General features: G+C 40.6%; 1 protein-coding gene across 13 annotated transcripts in view; it reads left to right on the top strand.

The window, feature by feature from the left end:
* The window catches only part of LOC125451149 (LIM and calponin homology domains-containing protein 1-like), a 375,919-nt gene that overhangs the window by 309,683 nt on the left and 45,951 nt on the right, over positions 1 to 20,285 (top strand). For 12 of the 13 annotated variants that reach the window (XM_048527931.2, XM_048527976.2, XM_048527941.2 and 9 more), the window contains 7 exons: positions 995 to 1,121; positions 2,704 to 2,858; positions 6,950 to 7,361; positions 9,842 to 10,078; positions 10,736 to 10,862; positions 14,632 to 14,804; positions 15,142 to 15,268. In XM_048527931.2, coding sequence (XP_048383888.1) covers positions 995 to 1,121; positions 2,704 to 2,858; positions 6,950 to 7,361; positions 9,842 to 10,078; positions 10,736 to 10,862; positions 14,632 to 14,804; positions 15,142 to 15,268 — 1,358 coding nt within the window. The remainder of the gene's footprint in view (positions 1 to 994; positions 1,122 to 2,703; positions 2,859 to 6,949; positions 7,362 to 9,841; positions 10,079 to 10,735; positions 10,863 to 14,631; positions 14,805 to 15,141; positions 15,269 to 20,285) is intronic. The other variant, XM_048527949.2, reaches the window with a different exon arrangement.

Below are 20,285 nucleotides of genomic sequence, written 5' to 3' on the forward strand. Positions count from 1 at the left end.
AAACGCATGCTTGTAACATTATATTTAATTTTAATAGATTCTGTGTAAAATGTCATGCATGATCATTTCCCATTGTGGATTTAAGCATTTGAGAATATCTAATGCCAAAAAATCTGTAAATTTTGCATAGACATTGCATCCTCTTTAAAATCATGAATCACACTGAATAATGAGAAAGGTTTTGAACATGAATCATTTAGCCATCTGTTTTTAACTGAAAACACTGGAGAAGTCAGATTATGAACACATTTGTAAACCTGGCTAATGGATTTTTCATCTGATTCAAATGTAATTCCTTTCCAGGAACATCCTGGAAGAATGTCCAAGTTCTGAATGAGAAATCCCATGACATAATTTCACAATCGCCTGAAATCCCCTTACTGTTTCATAGCTGGGATATTATATGATATGGGGGATAAAATAAAAAGCAATTTCTTCTAACTTCAGAACTATCCACCAATTTGGTTAATATTCAGTTACACCTTGCATAATCAAAAAAAAGTCCCTTGTAACCTTAGAGATGTGTTTCTAGATAATGAAAGTTTTAGCAGATCTTATCTGTTGCTGTTTGATATTAGGTAAGCCTGTGGACTAAACTGCAGATCAGTGTATGTTGTTTAAAACAAAGACTGCTGTATTTTGTAAATGCACTGTTAGGCAAATCTATTCATGTATTTGAACACAATTTTTGCCTGTTTTTTAATTTTAGATAGATACTTGATTAATCCACATGAATGACATCAGGAGTTAGTTAAAAACTGTCAGAAACCGTTTAAACTTGATTAACATTTCTAGTCGATTGTTATAGAAATCCTGTGTGTTGTTACAAATAAATCCACCACATGGGTAGAATAAGCATTATTCATGCTGAATAGGGTTTTGTTTGATTAATCCTAGTACCCTTATGTGGAGGGGGAATATACCTTAATTAAATCATCTTCAGGAGGAAAGAAAAAAAATTCTCACATTGCTCGTTTATATCTCTGCTTTCCAGAAGCGTTAGTATGAATGATATGAGACCTGAAGAAGATGTTGCAGTCCAGCCCCATAGTAAAGCTCGCCATGAGGAACTGCACAACATTCATAGCCTACTACGTGAAGACCAGGACAAATGGCAAGAAGTAAGATTAGAAAATGAAACTGCTTGATATTGTTATCTATCTATGTCTTCTAAAGCGGCATTTATAACACAGACCACCTCTTGTCTTATGTCTCTGTCAACCTGGCTTCTCACTGGCCTCATGCTCCTCTCTTATCTAATAACCTTCACCCCTGCTCACCATTCTGTTTTACCTGCAGCCCATACAACTAGAACCAAAGAGCAGTTTGTGAAGATTATAGAAAAACTCAGCAGGTCAGGCGGCATCTGCACAGAGAAAACAGAGTTAACATTTTGGGTGCAGTGACTTTTCTTCAGAACTGATGGAAGCTAGGAAAAAGTTGGACTTTATGAAGAAGATTTGGTTGGGTGCAGTGTAAATGATAGGTAGAGACAGAGCCAAAGGAGAGAGACAAACAGAGAAAGGACCGGATACAGGTCAGCCTGGGAGAATTAATAGTTGCTAATGGGCACTATTTCCACAATACTACACTGCTAGGCTGCTTGAAAACTACATCTTCCCACTGCCTTAATAATGTCTCTCATGAGTACTCCTCATGTTTTCAGGGTTGACAACTTCAGTGTTCCTTTACACTTCTTACACCGGGTCTTCCAGGTCTGCATCTCTCTGGTTTTATGCATGATTACTCCCTCTCCTTCTGCATATAAACCCTTCCCCAGCTTTTCCCGCCATCTGCGTCTGCCGACAGTAGGTGCAGACTAAATTTAAATGGATGTAGACCAGTGTTAAGAGGAACTAACTTTACCCAACCTTTGGCTGCATGTCTCAGCAGAGGGGCCAATCCTAAAGCACTAGGCTCAACTGTACTCGCATATTTGACGTCTGTGTCTGCTGACACCATGAAACATTCCCATAAACCTTGCCCTTATTTGTTATTGCACACATGTAATAAAAACCTTTTTAGTGCTGACAGCAGAGACTACCTTAAATTAGCAAACTGCGCAGTGTTAGTGTGATGCCAGAAGAACTATGATTGGATGTAGGTTAAAGATACATAGAACCCCTACAGTGAGGAAAAGTAGGCCATTCGATCCATTGAGTCTACCCCGACACACTATCCCTGTAGCTCTGCATTTCCCATGGCTAATCCTTGGACACAATGGGCAATTTAGCATGGCCAATCCAACTAACCTGCATATCTTTGGACTGAGGAGGGAACCAGAGCATCCCCACACAGACATGGGGAGACAGTGCAAACTCCACACAGACAGTTACCCAAGGCTGGAATCAAACCTGGGTCACTGGCATTGTGAGGCAGCAGTGCTAACCACTGAGCCACTGGGTCAGCCATGTAGTTTTCAGTACATCGTAATTCTTGTAACCATTACCAGTCTTATCCAAACTCTGCCACCCCCCCACCCCCCCGAAGTAACCCATTACTTCAACCATATTATGAATCTTTCTTCTGATAATTAACTTCTTTGATTTGGTATCAATTTGTCCCTTATGCCTCTTGAAGCAAGTTGTAACTTTTGTTTCAAAATGAAAGTTTTATATAAATGCAAGTTAATTGTTTCTGCTTAGGGGGCTGACATTTACATTTATGTGACACAATGTAAAGACCAACGTTATCTTTCTGCAGGATCTGGCTCGCTGGAAGAACCGGAGGAGGAGTGCATCCCAGGATCTCATCAAACGGAAGGAGGAACGAGATATTGTGGAAAAAATAATGAGTGGGGAGCGCAGCTCAGAAAGGCGGAAGAGCATTAAAACATATAGAGAAATTGTGGAGGAGAAGTATGAATTTTGAATATAACATTGTACAAACCTGACCTTGTTTTCCAATCAATGCGAAGCATATTTGCCAAAAACTAGTGCACAGAATGAATTTTAAACCCTCAAAAAATGGTAGGTTTGGGTCACCTTGGAGGTTGAAGGATTGAAATATTCTGCCTGCAGCCTGCCACAACTAGCTTCTCAATGAAGGTAGGGTGGGAGAATGATCAAATCACCTGAAGGAGGCGAATGTGCGATCTAAGTGTTGTGTTATTTCTGCAGTGAATTCACCAAAACCCTGCAACAGGACACACTGTTCTGACATTTCTGAGTCCCTAAGAGTACCCCAATGACTCTGCTTTCTTTCATCTTGAGACCTTGTTTCCTAAGGCCTCTGTCTCCCAAACATCCACCTCCTACTATTCTCCTGCCCCAGTGTTCCAATCCCTCAGGGCACATCTCTGACAATCCTGCCCTCACCCAACTCTGGGAGCAGACCTCCATTTCCTAACAACCTCCACCCCTTCGCACACACACACAGTCATACACACATGCACACATACACAAACTCATACATGCGCATATGCAAGTGCTTACACATATGTTCACACATGCACACTCATGCAGTAACTCACACACACACATGCACAAACACACTCACACACAAGCTCATTCATGCACACTCGCGTGCACAATCAGATTCACATGCAGCTCTGGGATTGGATTTCCTGGGATGGAGATAAGGTAAATCTCAAAATTATTTTTTTTCTGGAGCAAGTAGATGAAGGCATGCTCTTCTTGGTTCCAGCAAAATAGTGTGGGTTGCTCACTCTGAGTATCTGCCACCCCACCCCAAAGTCTTCAGCTCACATACGCCCAAAAAAGAAAGAAACAATGCAGAACTTGTATTTCTGGCATGTGGGTTTGCTGCTGATATTGTGCTTATTTGAAGCTAGTAGCCATAGCCATTTAGTGAGTGTATGTCACCCTGCATATGCCAACCAGGTTTCGCCTTTGGTCCCACAAATATTAGGCAGCTCGCCTAGATGCCCTATTGCCTACCAAGTATTTAAATACCAAGTATTTAATATACTCTCTTAAATATCACACTGAATTAGATCCAACAAATATCTTTCAAAACTCAAAAGATTTTCTTAAAAAGTGAGAATGGAAGAATAATAATGCTTTACTAACATACCACAGCATAATTAGAAGGCATTAAAGATAGTGAATAATTTAGCCCATATTTTGTTGAGTATTCAGACCTGATTTTGCCTCCTGGGCAGCAGTATCTGGCCTTGATGTCTTCATCATGAGGTGAGGGAGATACTTTGTAGTGTGGGCTATCGGAAACGGGACTTAGGTGGGAATTATGGTAGCAAGATGCTATGCAGAGCAGACCAAAAGATTTTATGTCCTTCACTAGGACATTGGCTCAGTTTTGTACAAGAATATTGTATAAGATTTGTACAAGACAGTCTATCCCTCACTCATCACCCCCATCCCCATCCTTATTCATTCCCACGCCCTCTCTATACCTCCATGTCCATTCAGCCAACAACGACTAGAAGAAAATAGACTTATTAGTCATAAAGTCATATAGATTTCCAGTATGGAAATGTGCCCTTTAGCCTAACTCATCCATGCTGACCAATTTTCCTGAACTGAGCTAGTCCCATTTGCCTGCTTTTGGCCAACATCCCTCTAAATCTTTTCTATCCAATACTTGGCCAAATGTCTTTTAAATATAATATTTGTAACTACTTCTACTACTTTCGCTGGTAGCTGGTTCCATATACATACCATTCTCTATGTGAAGAAGTCATATAATAATATTTATGATGTTATGATGCCTTTGGGATATTCATGAGACCATAAAAAAATTAGCCATATAACAATTTCTTAAAAAGCACCTCGATCATTATTGGAGCTCATAAAACAGTCAATCAGACAAGTTCAGACTCCACTTGAAGAATAATTTTCTTAAGTGCTTATGAAACTGTAAAAAAGAACAGCCATTCAGAAATCTCTGAATAAAGCAGTATATATTGAATTGCTCATATACCTGCCAATCAGATTCATGTGCACAGTCTGTTTGACAGCTGTGGCATCAACTCCTGCTGAGCTGAATTTACTTAGTGAGATTTGGAGCTCAACTGGGCATTATAATGGAGTTATGTTGCTGAATAAAGAAAGTATTAAAACTTGTGAAGTAGTGAAATAAATGGCCTCTGTTTGATGTTTCAAAGGTTGAACATGTTTGAGTTGATTACAATTAAATACTTTTTGACATAAACTGACCAAATGGCCACCTGGCCTACTGCTTCAAAGGTTTAACAGAGTAATGGAATGTGAATTAATGTAATACTTAGAGCACAGTGTCCAAACAGCACAGTGAAACCTAGATCTCAATCATGTTCAATGCAAGAATGCAATTTATCCAGTGAATTAATGTTCTGTAATACATTTGGAGATTCGTAGTGCTGATCAATTAAAGGTTGCATATCTTTTAAGAAAGAAACCCTATCATTAATCACTGCATTAAACATATACCAAAACTATCATTTAGCATCTAATTGATATTTATGAAGTTGACAACAACTTTTAAACTTACTTTTCAAATGTTTCTGACTCCAGAACAGATTTCTTCATAGTTATCAAATCCTCTCACCCGATATAGTTCAAATAAGTTTTGGAAGCCCACTGATCTCTCTGAAAATTTCAAATTACAGGAAAGATTCAGGCAAATGAAGTAGGCAGTAAGATATCCTTTTTTGTGCTTTTTGGGTCATGACTACCGTGTTTCAGTTGTGGCTGGTGGGAATCAGTTCAGTCCCAGTTCCTATGTCTTTTTTTCCCCTAAGCGGCACTGGTTTGCCCATGTTTAATTCAGCAAAACCCAGCTCAGAGAGTCATTACAGTACAGAAGGAAGCCATTGGATTTATTAACTTCATACTAATTCTGCACAAAGCCAGCCAACCAGCCCCATTCCCTGATATAATCTTGTAAGCTTATTTTCCTCAAGTATCATACAATATACTTTTGAAATCAACCATTATGAGGGTAATGGGAATAAAGACAGACAACAGGTTCCAACTTATCCCTCACTGCAGAAGAATGTTCTTCCTCATATTTCCCGTGTATTAATTGCCCAAAACCTAAATCTGTTTCTCTGGGTCATTGAAACAAGAATTGATGCGAACAGCTTTTCTTGTCCACATGACCCAAACTTCTCATTATTTTGTCAACTTCTATCAAATCTCCCATAATCCTCTTGGCTCCACGGGGAACAACCTGCTTCTCTCGTCTAACCATGTACCTAAAATTGCTCACTCCTGGAACTGTCCAGGTAAATCTGTTTTGCACCCTCTCAAGAAACCTCACATTCTTCATAAAATGTGACTGCCGGAATTGGAAGCAAAAACCCAATTGTCGCCTAGCCAGAGCATAAAAAGGTGCAGAATGACTTCTCTGCTTTTGTACTCAATATCGCTATTAATGATATCCATATACTTTGCTAATTACTCTATGTGTGTTCTATCACCTAAAAATATTGATACTCATGAACTGCTTGGATGTTTGTCCTTGCACAGCTTTTACAATAGGACCATTTTATATACATATTATATCTAAAAAAATGGAGGCCCTGGCACTGACCCTTGGAGAACTGCAACATTCTCCAGTTTGAAAATTTATTTTATTCAACTTTAGTGCATTTTCCAACATCCTAGCTCTTGGTGTGTCTGTGAGCTAGACATGAGTTTGAGCCTGAGACGACTGCAAGTCTGCCATATATCCAGCAAAACACAAGATCCAAAAACTTCTGTAAACTTTTATTGCAGAGTGAAGTAGAATCGCTGTACTCGCCAGGAGACTTTAAAGTGAATATTAATTTCCTGTATTTCTTTACCGCAAGATAAACAGATGGGGAAGTTTTATTGGAGACATTAAAGAGAATAAAATTAGAAATGGAGTATAATTGGCATTGTAATTTAAAATGATCTGCATCTTCAATGATCTGCATCTTCAATGCATCAAACAGATTCTGAGAAAGCTTGATTATAAAGTGAAGTATTTAAACTATGTATCATTATTCGATTTTGAACCTCAGGGAATGCAGAGAACTTGCTCTCCAAGAAGCGTATAAAAATGCAAGGACTCCAGAAGAGGCTGAAGCCATTTTAAAAAAATATTCACAGAGATTTATCATCAGTGAACCTATTCTTGAAAACCTTGTGATGCCAAAATTCCTGGAGAGAAGTCGATCTGTGGATTCTGAGGCTCCATCCTCACCAACAAAAGATCCTAATTCACTGAAGTACTTACGACAACAATCACTGCCTATCCAAAAATATACTGCCACTGTTGAAGCAATGATCATTCCCAGCAGCCAGTCCCAGAAGAACGTTTCTGCAACAGTAACATCCCCAACCAGAACTGTTGCCTGTAAGGCAGTGCCTATGTTGACCCCCAAGCCTTATTCACAACCAAAAGATTCACAAACTGTGCTGAAATCATTTAAGGTGAGCCAATAAAACCAATGTATTTGATCTATGTGCTGGTGGACCGACCACCTATTCTGACATTAGTCTCTACGCTATGTAATGGTAGATTGCTCAATGCCAATTAATCCATTGGAGGAGATTCCTTCTTGAGGTTAGGACTCAGCTGGAGTATCAATTTCTGTTCTGGGCATCAGAGTTAGGAAGGATGACAAGACATTGGAGAGAGGGCAAAAGAGTTTTCTGTGAGTGATGCCAGGATCAGGGGTTTCAGATTTTGTAGAAAGAGTGAGGAAGTTAGGATTGTTCTCCTTAAACAAAGAAGTTTAAGAGGGGACTTTGATAAAGCTGTTCAAAATCATCGACAGTTTTGACAGCGTAAATAAGTTGAAACTGTTTGCAGTGGCAGAAAATAGGCTGTCAGAGGATTCTGATTTAAGGTAAGTGGTAAAATAGAGCCAACATAAGGAAGAATTGTTTGTTTGTACACAATGAGTTGTATTCTAGAACACATTGGCTGAAAGGGTTGCGGAATCAAGTTCAATAGAAACATTCAAAAGATCAGATCACCTGACCACAGCTCCTTCAACACTACCTTCCAAACCTGACCTCTAGCACCTAGAAGGACAAAGAGGACATCTCAGAGATAGATGGTAATGTGATTAGACTGTAAACCAGAGGCCCAGGTTCATTATCTGGTCATATGATTTCAAATCTCATCATAGTGCTGTTGGAATTTAAAATCAGTTAGTAAATTTATAATATAAAGGTAGTTTTAGTCATGGTAACCCATCACAGCTATCATTGGTGGGCCTAGCAAGCATAACCTTTATCCTGTGAACAAATTAATAAATATTTGATTGGATAAATACCTCAAAGGAACAATTTACAGGGTTGTAAGACTAATTGGATAGATCAATTAAATTTTGCAGGCTATGGTTTTAAAGGAATGTGTTACAGCTAGATTGAATGCATTGGCTATAATCTGGCGAAATACTCTAGATCCTGGAAGGGTATCATTGGTTTGGAAAAGCGCATATATAGCAACACGATTCAAAAAAGGAAGGAGGCAGAAGATGAAAATTATAGGTTAGTTAGTCTAATACCTGTCATTGGAGGTTGTAGCTAGATATTTGGAAAATGATAAAACAATAGGACAGGTTTTGTGAAATATAAGTCATATTTTTGACAACTTTAATGGTGTTCTTTGGGGATTAACAGCTGGGTGAATAAATAAGAGGCAGTAAGTAGAATGCACAGGTATTTGGATTTCTAAAGGGTATACAATAAGGTACTATATGAAAGGTCACTACAGGAGATAAGAACTCATGCCATTGGGTGTGAAATGTTAAAGAGGTAGTACAAGGTTGAGTGAAAAAGCATGTAAGTAGGGGCTGTGACTACATGTAGCAGCAGATCGTGTAGTAGAAGGTGACTGTTAGTGAACTTTATTTATTTATTGTTAATGAGAGAGTGAAAGAGAAGGGAGTCTGGAGGTGGAGATATCCTGGGAGTCAAGAACTCCAGCAAAGGAACCAGAGAGTCGCGCTGTCCCTTTTGGCGTTGTGTACATTAGAGGAAGTACCTTCAGTGAGTAGGGGAAATGGGGATGAGGAGACAGAAGAGTTCAGCTGCCCAAGAACTGGTATCTGGTAATGTGGTCTAGCCAAGTTAGGGACTTGCTTCTGCCCAAGGTCAAAACCATAACAGAGAAAAAAAGCATTCAGAAAGACCAGGGAGCTGCAGGTGCTGGAAATCAGAAACAAAAACAGAAATTGCTGTAAAATCCAAGCAGGTCTGGCAGTATCTGTGGAGAGAAAGCAGAATTAACATTTCGGCTCCAGCAACCCCTCCTGAGAACAAAAGCAGCCAATCAGGGGTAGAAGAAGGCATTAGCCTGCCCGAAATCTAAGTAAAGAATTATCACCTTCAGCTTTCAGAGTGCCAGGGATTTTACAAACTGTGTCTCTCCAAGGAGACAAATACCTTCCTTTGTGAGTTGCTAGCTGGAAAGATCAGTGCAATTTGTGTTGGTAGGGACCCTATATTTGCCACTCTTATGATTACTGTGGCCTTGAACCTCTATGGATTGAGGTTATTTCGTTATTAACCTTTGCAGCACATTCACAAACTTCAAAACAGCATTTCTTAAAGGTCATGACAGATGTAATGTTTAAGTGAGCAAATAATGCCATCTCATTCATCTATGAAGTTAGTCAGCCCTAGAGAGTGAGGAGCAGCATGTCTATTGCTGGGTTTCAGGGTGTGACAGATGGCATGCATGTGGTTAACAAAGCTCTGCTGTGTCAGCTAGGGACATATGTCAGTGTAAACATTTTCACTCCATCAGAATCCAACCTGGGTATTACCATCATCAAAGCAGGCATGTGTCTAACATGGCCGACTCTTGGGCAATTATTTAATTTTGCTTTTTGGTAGAACTTTGTAATTGAGGAACTAACATCGGACCTGGGTTATTTTCTTTACATGCCTGTGTGCAGAAGGATGGGAAAATTAGAATAAATGGAGACACCAGCCCAACATTCACCAGAGTTGAAGAGAGGGAGCCCACATCTGCAATATCTTCCTCATCCTTTACATCATCACAGATGTTTGAAAGTGTGACAAGTGAGGACACGCCCACATTACAGTCTCAGATTGATTACTGCCACGTTACTGGAGCAGAACAGGAAATTTCTTCATCCATAAAAGAACCAGAAACTGAAGATACAGGGCAAGTAAGTATCCCCTCAACAAGCAAAAACCAGTATCTCATCACTGCACAGTGAGTCATTTCTTTAGTGCGATGCCAGATGACAGCTCCCCTTGAGAACAGTATTTATAGTTGTTGCAAGTCATGATGTTTAAGATGGATAATAAATTCTCACAATGTTATCATTCTGTGAGTGTTCCCGCTTGTAAATCCTCACAATGTGAGCTAATTTTAACCCTACTACCACCATGCCTGAAGAGAACAAAATTTGTGGCAATTCAAAGGGAGGCAGTGTCATTCCCTGAAGCTTGACACTGCACTCATGTTAAAAGGTATTTGTTTCCTGCTTTTTGGCTGGTGGGTAAGAACTTAAAGTACAAATATCAATAACACCAATCTGACTCCAATGCTGTATTAAATTTGTGTCATGAGGTTGGTGCCTGTTTCTGGTACAATTCGGCAAACCTGGTGAGTGCAGGAGCAAGCCACAGGGAGATAAAGCATTCATCTCCCATCCATCAGAAGCTTTGACAGGGAATCGCGTTTAATATATTTAACTAGGCTCTTAAAATTGAAATGGCCTGGACTTGTGGCACTGTCTTCCTAAAGACTCCACTTACATGATGTGCCACTGTGTTGTTTGTATCTCATAATAAATGTGTGGGGCATCTTTTTCCTGTAGGAGGAACGAACTGAGATGCCAATCACCACTGGCACCAGTCAACAATCAAACACAGAAGAAGAATTTGATTTAAAATCTTGCTGCAATAAGACTGCAACAGCGACAATAAAAGATGCAACACAAGAAGGTGTCAGGCTCCTTTCAAACTGCAAGCAATAAGTATCGGTTCTCTCTTGTGTGCTGTGGTATAACACGTCAGACTTTTCTGAAGTCTGGCATTTTGAAATATTTTACCTGAGAGGCTCAATGAAAATGAAACCACTTTCTAACTTGTGTGCCTCACCTTGTAGGTTTCCAGTGGGAAACCAAATCCTTACTTCACTGTGAGTGTAACTACACAACACAGACTGCAACAGTTCAAGAAGGTAGCTCTCCACTATCTTTTCAGGGGCAGTTGTAAATCAGCAATAACTGTTGGCCTTGGAAGCAGCACCCATATCTCATAAACTAAGTTTAAAAAAGCTATCTTAGAGGCTAGAAGCAAAAAATCTATGTGTGAACTGTGATAGGAGTGACTGTTAATAGGCTTCTGAAGTAGTCCTTGATGGTTTGAGATTGTAACAATACTAAATTGGCAGTGTTGGAGTTTGTGGTTTAATTCTACAATGAAGGAAGTGATGTCTGATGTAATTCCAGTTCATTAAATTTTTAAAATTTGTTCTGTATGTTTAGATCATTCCACCACACATCCCCATTCCCCACCTCTGTCCCTTCAATTCATTCTTTTGTTGCTTTCAAACATCTTTCTGAGGGCTGAATCTGAAGTCATAATATACAGGAACAAAATAAGGCTATCCAACCGATTGAGTCTGCTCCACAATTCAATTGATGGCTGATTCAGTGATCCTCAACACCTTCCTGCCTCTTCTCCATGACCCTCAATTCTCTTACTGATTAAAATTATTCTGTCTCAACCTTGATTATACTTAACCACCCAAACTTGATAATCATCTGCGGTAAAGAATTCCATAGATTCATTACTTCCTGAGAGAATAATATTCTCCTTATTGCAATCTTAAATGGGCACCCTCTTGATCTTAGATTATGCCCTCGCCCCAGACTCTCCCATAAAGGAAATAATATTTCTGCATCTAATGTGCATGGGAATGGAGGTAGTGTGCTGACATGGAGAGAGAACTGACTGGCAGAAAGGAAACAAATTAGGAATAAACAGGTCATTTTTCTGAGTGGCACACAATAAAGAGTGGTAAGCACATGGCTCAGTACTTGCATCCTACCTTTTCATAATATATATTATGATTTAGATGAGGGAACTAAATGTAATACCTCCACATTTACAGTTGATACAAATCTGGATGGGAGGGTGAACTGTGAGGAGACGCAGAGATACTTCACTGTGTCTTGGACAAGTTGAGTGAGCAGGCAAATGTGTGGCAGGTGAAATATAGGATAAATGTGAGCTTTATCCATTTTGATAGCAAAAACAGGAAATCAGTTTAATATCTGAATGGCAACATGTTGGGAAAGGGGGAGGTGCAACAAGACCTTTGTCACCTTGTACACCAGTCACTGAAAGTTGAGCGAAGCTTGAAGAACAAAAGCTCATTTTCTGCCTGGGGACCCTGCAGCTCTCTGGACTCAATATTGAGTTCAATAATTTTAGGGCCTCAACTCTCCCATATCCCAACCCCGACCCCACACACCAGACCTTGTTATCACATAGCCTGCCATTACACACCCCCTGTTGTTAGTCACTAACTGCCCCCATTACCAACTACTCACCCTCCTAGCCTGATCATTAGCAACTCCTTTGTTACTCCAACTGTTCTCTCACTTTAGGCTGTATCCTATCGTATACTCCACATCTTAAACCCCTCCCTATTTTTCGCATATAAGTTGACGATTTCCCAGCCACTATCAGTTCTGAGGAAGGGTCACTGGACCCAAAACATTAACTCTGTTTTTGGGTTCACAGAGGCTGCCAGACTTGCTGAGCTTTTCCAGCAACATTGTTTGTGCTCCTGATTTACAGCATCTGCAGTTCTTTCGGTTTCTAATTGCACAGGGCCGGGGTGAGACCACACCTGGAATTGTGTGCAGTTCTGGTCTCCTTATCTGAGGAAGGATGTTCTGAATATGGAGGGAGTGCAGCAAAGGTTTATCAGATTGTTTCCTGGGCTGGCAGTACTGACATACAAAGAGAAACTAGATTTGTTAGGACTATGTTCATTGCAATTTAGAAGAATGACGAGGGTGGGGGGGCATCTCATAGAAACTTGTAAATTTTTAACAGGACGAGACAAGGTAAAATGCAAGCAGGTGTTCCCAATGACCAGGAATCCAGAAACAGGGGTCATGGTCTAACATAGGACTAAGATGAGGAGAAATTTCTTCATCCAGAGAGTGGTGAAATTGTAATAATCTCTGCCACAGAAATTTGTTGACCAAAACATAAAATGTTTTCAAGAAGTAGATAAACATAGTTCTTTGGGCTAAAGGGATCAAAGGCATTAGGGTGAATGCAGGAAAAGGGAATGGAGTAGGATGATCAGCCATGTTTGGCAGAGTAGGCTTGAAGAGCCAAATTTCCTGCTCCCGTTCATATTTTCTTTGTTTCTATGTAAATCCTTTCCCAGTCTACTACAGATCTACCCTCATTCCTTTGTAATTCCCTGATTTCTGTTTAGGATGTGTGGTTTGGATCCACGTTTCTCCCTGTCAACCTGAATATTAAATTCTATCTTATTGTAGTCATTGTTTACTTGGGAATGCTTGACTCTGAAATCGTTAGTTAAACCTATCTCATTCTACCTCACCAGATACAAAATAGTCTGATCCCTGCTTGGACCCATGACATATTATTCTTGGTAACTGTGTCAAAGACACCCAGAAAGTTCTCCTTCTTGGTTACCTGTGTCAATTTGATTGACCCGATCTATATGATGATTAAAGTCAGTCATCTTTATAACCTGATTTATTCTCTTTTCTACAGTATGGTTACTGTCAGGAGACTAAAGACTACTCCTGCCACTTCTTTGTTATTTCTTAGCTTTGCCCATTTTAATCCAAGATCATTTTTTGCTATCATGTTTATTCCAGCCCATACTAACAAAGCAACCCAACCTTCTCGCTCCTCCTTGTCCTTCGAAAAAGTTATGTACTTTGGAATATTTAATACTCAGTTTTGATGTCCTTGTAAATTTTCCTCTGTAATTCCATGAGATCATATGAACTAACATGTATTTGTTCATGCTGAGAGCTATTCATCATCTCCTAACGGGTTAATTAGAGCGCTTTGAATCGGTTCAAGCCCCATCTGCTCTATTGATGTGTGATAACATCTCTAAAATTGTTGATTAGGAAATTAAAGAAAATAATAATTTCCTTATCTTTACAACCCTATTTCCTGCATCTCTCAATGTTTCTATGCTCTGTGCCTAACTGTCCCACTCTGGGTATTGTTATCCCCCATAACCGGCCTGTAATGCTGCCATATCATCTTGCCTTGTAAGCTTACATTTCCTGTCTCCTAAATCCACCCTCCCTCTTTTTTGAGGGGGAAAGAGACTGGATTATGACCTTTGCTGCAATCTCTTTTTAAGACTGCTTGGACTGAAATGTAATCTGTACAAAAAAAGTCTCCTTGAAAAACCTTCATCTGAAACTGGGAAGCCTGCTCCCCTGTAAACCTGCACGCTGCCGACTTGCAGCTTTTCATTTATGTCAGTTAAGTCTAGAATTTGAAGACACTTGCTCCAGTTTGGAGCATCATGATGTCCCATTGTAACTGTTGTATTCCCTGAGAATTACTAATTGCTAAACAATGTGGAATTGCTAAATAAGTGTCTGAATGAACTACTGCTGTTCCTGTGTTCCAATCACAACTATCTGTTTGCTTCGACTTAATGACTAATTGTACTTTCATTTTATTATAGAAGATCAGCCTTGGAACTTGGAAACATCGACACTGCACATTGCCCTGTCAAATAATGTAGGATCAGGAACAAAGAACACAGTTGATTGCAAAATTCTAATGACTGATGAAGCCTGTTTAACTCCTGAGAAAGACAAGCCCAGTGAAAGTGTGCAGATACAACTCCAACAAGAGGTAAACGCTGATTGAATCTAACACACCAGCTTCAAAACTTACATTTATTGTTGCAATAAGTTCATATTATTACCTAATTGTAACATTTTACTGTAATTCAAGGTTTCAGTTTCTGAACATTTTCAGGAAATGTTCATATTTAAATGACTTTATTAAATAACTTAAAAATTATTATTGAAAAGAGATTGTGAAGCTGTAACATCAAGCTGGAAGCCAACAGTCTGCTTTAATTGTGTTTTTCACTTCAGGAAGTGAACTTCACTAGGTCTCAGTTGTTTTCTCATATAATTTAATATTTGCAATGCCAAGGTCACTCATTGTGTTTAACACAAAACAGACATTAAAATCAGAGACACTTCAACATGGTGAAAGAGGAGATGTATTTGATTCCACTCAGAGGATAAGTGAAGTGGAGGAAGAGACTATAGAGGACAGTCAGCCTGTTGATGGTATTAATCATCAAGGTAAGACATCAAAAAGCATGGACAACATGCCTGTTGCATTGTAAGGTGCCATTATCTTAAATACACAAGTGTTTAGTAAATTAATTTACGAATTAACTCATTAATGAAGCTGTAAAAATTGACTAAAAATAATTTTGCGAACAATTTTCTTCAGAAATTCTGTGGAAAATGTGCTGCATTGTTGAGCAGTGATTAATTTTTCAAAAATTGTTTCTTTATTGATACATTACGGAGTAAAATTTCTACTTTGCAATGATTGTTTTGGCGGAATTTCCCTAATTTTAAGGCAAATTGTGTTCAGCGTTTTCATGATCCTGTGCACTGGTTTTGAGCCGATGATGCTATAAGCAGCCCCATCCATAAAACTGGCGATGGCTGCAGAAGCAATCACCGTTTGCAGTTTTCACTAATCATGCCTGATTGCAGACGTTTGAGGAGGCTGTAAACATTAAGGTGGAATGTTTGTGGGCAAAAACATGGATAGACACATTTTAAAGTCTTTTTTTAAGAAACTGACGAGAAAACATTTTCAGATCAAATTACCGAAGTGTTGAGATGAGATGGCAATCTAAAAGTGTTTTTTTTTGCTGCAAAAACAATTCATCCATTAAACTTAATGCTTGCCACTTAAGTATTTCTAGCAATATCTTTTAACACAAAATTTGATCTTGAATTCATATTTTAAATTGCAGTATAATTCTTTTGAGCTCTTGATAGATTTTGTGACTGACAATTTGAGAACTAGCTTAAGTTACAAGGATAGCTGGTCTGTTTGTAAATTATCATATTGTTGCTGCAGAGGATTGTGTTCACTTGCTTACATTCCTGGGGTTTACACTGGATCAGACCAATGCCATGTGTGGTCTGGGACTGCGTGATTCTGACACTTAGGATTAAGAGTGACCGACTATCCAATTTTAAAAACAAACCAAATGACTGGCAGAATTAACTTGTAGGTACCAAATGATTCAGGTTATATACATCCAAAGTGTGAAGATCTGTTTTAGAAGTGAAGGAAGAATGGCCCAAATACAACAGAAATTATTCAGACATTGTAGGGTCTGCCGATGCTGGAGTCTGAGATAACAAGGTGTGGAGCTGGATGAACACAGCAGGCCAAGCAGCATCAGAGGAGTGGGAAAGCTGACATTTCGGGTCGAGACCCTTCATATTATTCAATTGGAACTTGATAGGAATTAAAAGACATTCTGAAATAACTGGTGATGAACTTGTATTTGAAAGGATTTCTCAGATATTTTGTCCTGGTGATTACGAAGAATTTATATAAATTCTCCTGGATTTTTAGTCATCAATAGCTGTAGCAGGTATTAACTAGTTGGAAAATTTGCAGAAATCCTTGTTTATCTCCTGCAGGGTTCAGTGTTGGGGCTGCAGCTGTTCACTTTATACATTAATGATCTGGATGAAGGGACTGGGGGCATTCTGGTGAAGTTTGCCGATGATACAAAGATAGGTGGACAGGCAGGTAGTACTGAGGAGGTGGGGAAGCTGCAGAAAGATTTAGACAGTTTAGGAGAGTGGTCCAGGAAATGGCTCATGAAATTCAATGTGAGTAAATGTGAGGTTTTGCACTTTGGAAAAAAGAATACAAGCATGGACTATTTTCTAAACGGTGAGAAAATTCGTAAAGCAGAAGTACAAAGGGATCTGGGAGTGTTGGCCCAGGATTCTCTAAAGGTTAACTTGCAGGTAGAGTCCGTAATTAAGAAAGCGAATGTAATATTGTCGTTTATCTCAAGAGGGTTGGAATATAAAAGCAGCGATGTGCTTCTGAGGCTTTATAAAGCTCTAGTTAGGCCCCATTTAGAATACTGTGCCCAATTTTGGGCCCCACACCTCAGGAAGGACATACTAGCCCTGGAGCGTGTCCAGTGGAGATTCACACAGATGATCCCTGGAATGGTAGGTTTTACGTATGATGAACGGCTAAGGATCCTGGGATTGTACTCATTAGAGTTTAGAAGGTTGAGGGGAGATCTAATAGAAACTTACAAGATAATGTATGGTTTAGAAGGGGTGGACGCTAGGAAGTTGTTTCCGTTAGGCGGGGAGACTAGGACCCGTGGGCACAGCCTTAAAATTAGAGGGGGTAAATTTAAAACTGAAATGAGACGACATTTCTTCAGCCAAAGAGTGGTGGGCTTGTGGAATTCATTGCCACGGAGTGCAGTGGAGGCCGAGACGTTGGATGCCTTCAAGGCAGAGATCGAATCGACAAATTCTTGATCTCAGAAGGAATCAAGGGCTACAGGGAGAGTACAGGGAAGTGGAGTTGAAATGCCCATCAGCCATGGTTTAAATGGCGGAGTGGACTTGATGGGCCAAATGGCCTTACTTCCACACTTATATCTTATGATCTTATGGTCAAGTGTGGTCCCTGCCACATGTGCACTGCTGAGCACCCAAGACCAGCGATTCTCAAACAAAAGGTGCGAGGTATTTTCCACAGAGTGAAAGAAGGTTACATTAATAAAATGTAACACAGGGAAATGAATTCACTGTCATACTGGACCTCTATTTTGAAGTATACTGCCAGCCCGATACGACTAATATGCCAGTTTTAATTTGTTTACCTTCTGAGAATTATTAGTTGCTCAGCCAGGATTCAAATGTCTTACAGCTTTTATGCCTATTATGTGGTCAGTGACACGGCAATCATGTTTGATTCTGACCGTGAAGGGAAATACTCACAAAATTAGGACTGTCCATTTGATGAAGTTGTCAAGGGCAAGCCCAGAGATTCTAGTACGACATCAACTTTCATGGAACAAAGCAGCATTGGATAACATGGCTGAGCACATGGGCCCATTGAAAAGAGGCATAAAGTCTGGCAGAACTGTTGGGAAAGTGATGCCCACAAATCCAGGCTAGACCTTGGAGAGGCATCAGCATTGGTGGCTTTTAGAAGCTGCTAAAAGCACGATAAAAAGTTATAGACTTTGGAATTTTTTTTTAAGCAGTTGCATTAAACGTCAATGCACTTAGAAGTGCTAAATTTATTGGCAAAATTTTGTGAGATAATTTGATGTAAGTATAAGCAAAATTAAAAGTACTTGTAATTCTGAAGAGTAATTTGCAACTATTTTGTTATTCCATATGAATCTCTTCATAATATGATGGTAATTTCATTAACTGTTCACAAATATCAGTTCAGATAACTTGGATGGAATTTAATTCCATCCCAAGCATGCCCCTCCCCTCACCCCTCACCCCTGTGGATTTGGTGACGGTGAACGTGTGATCGGGTGACAGGGTGACAGTGGGGACCTTTTTGCATCTACCTCCATTGAATCTATGAGGGAAATGTCTATGGATTGCCTTCCTGCCCCCAGTTACGAGTACAAGCACTGAAGTGGGCGAATAACAGCCTCATCCCATAGATGCTGAAATGAACCCAGCAACTAACAGGAGGTTCACCGTGTAGAAAGCAGACCTGTGTGGCATTGCATGCTGTTACTTGGGGCCCAGCCTCTGTTTAGGTTGCCCTCATTCCTGATCTAGCACTGGGAGTGGGGAGACAGCTGACTGAGAACCACTCTCTTTGCCTTGCCACTGTCTGTGATCCACTCCCTCCTGCCTCAGCTCAACCTGCCATTATTCACCAGTGGCCTACAATGCAGCAATGATCTGAGACCTGAGGTGAGTTTAGTGCCAGCAGCAGGCACTACCTCCTCAGTGGCACTGAATGACCAGCAGCTGCTGCTGGGCAGAACTTCAGTCACCAGGGCCTTTTGATCCCAAAAAAAAGGCCCACTGCTATCTAGTTAAGTGCCTGAGTGACACTTGCTTTATCAGCCCTTCTGTAAAAGTAGTGAGATGGAACCCTACAATCCGACCCCACCACCCAAGACACTTTTCCATCCCCGCCCTTGTCTGCCTTCCAGAGAGACCACTCTCTCCGTGACTCCCTTGTCTGCTCCACACTCCCCTCCAACCCCACCACACCCGGCATCTTCCCCTGCAACCGCAGGAAGTGCTACACTTGTCCCCACACCTCCTCCCTCACCCCCATCCCAGACCCCAAGATGACTTTCCATTTCAAGCAGATGTTCCCCTGCCCATCTGCCAATGTGGTATACTGTATCCACTGTATCCGGTGTGGCTTCCTCTACATTGGGGAAACCAAGCGGAGGCTTGGGGATCGCTTTGCCGAACACCTCCGCTTGGTTTGCAATAAACAACTGCACCTCCCAGTCGCAAACCATTTTAACTCCCCCTCCCATTCCTCAGACGACATGTCCATCATGGGCCTCCTGCAATGCCACAATGGTGCCACCCGAAGGTTGCAGGAACAGCAACTCATATTCCACTTGGGAACCCTGCAGCCCAATGGTATGAATGTGGACTTCACAAGCTTCAAAATCTCCCCTTCCCCCACTGCATCACAAAACCAGCCCAGCTCGTCCCCTCCCCCCACTGCATCCCAAAACCAGCCCAGCCTGTCCCCGCCTCCCTAACCTGTTCTTCCTCTCACCTATCCCTTCCTCCCACCTCAAGCCGCACCTCCATTTCCTACCTACTAACCTCATCCCACCTCCTTGACCTGTCCGTCTTCCCTGGACTGACCTATCCCCTCCCCACCTCCCCACATATACTCTCCTCTCTACCTATCTTCTTTTCTCTCCAACTTCGGTCCGCCTCCCCCTCTCTCCCTATTTATTCCAGAGCCCTCTCCCCATCCCCCTCTCTGATGAAGGGTCTAGGCCCGAAACATCAGTTTTTGTGCTCCTGAGATGCTGCTTGGCCTGCCGTGTTCATCCAGCTTCACACTTTCTTATCTGAGATGGGACCCTTGTTGGCTTTCCAGCCAAGGGAAAAGATCCTATGACCTTAATTGAATATCACCCTGCACTTCATTAGTACATTCTAAACTGTTCTTGCAAAGAAACTAAGTGCAACAGTTAATTCATGGCAGAATGTTGATTTCTGTATTACTTTGAACACTGGGAAATTTTTACTACACACACTCAGGAGGAGCTCATGTAGCATTACTGAC

This window comes from Stegostoma tigrinum, chromosome 1 (genome assembly GCF_030684315.1).
Source record: "Stegostoma tigrinum isolate sSteTig4 chromosome 1, sSteTig4.hap1, whole genome shotgun sequence".
Lineage (NCBI taxonomy): Eukaryota > Metazoa > Chordata > Chondrichthyes > Orectolobiformes > Stegostomatidae > Stegostoma > Stegostoma tigrinum.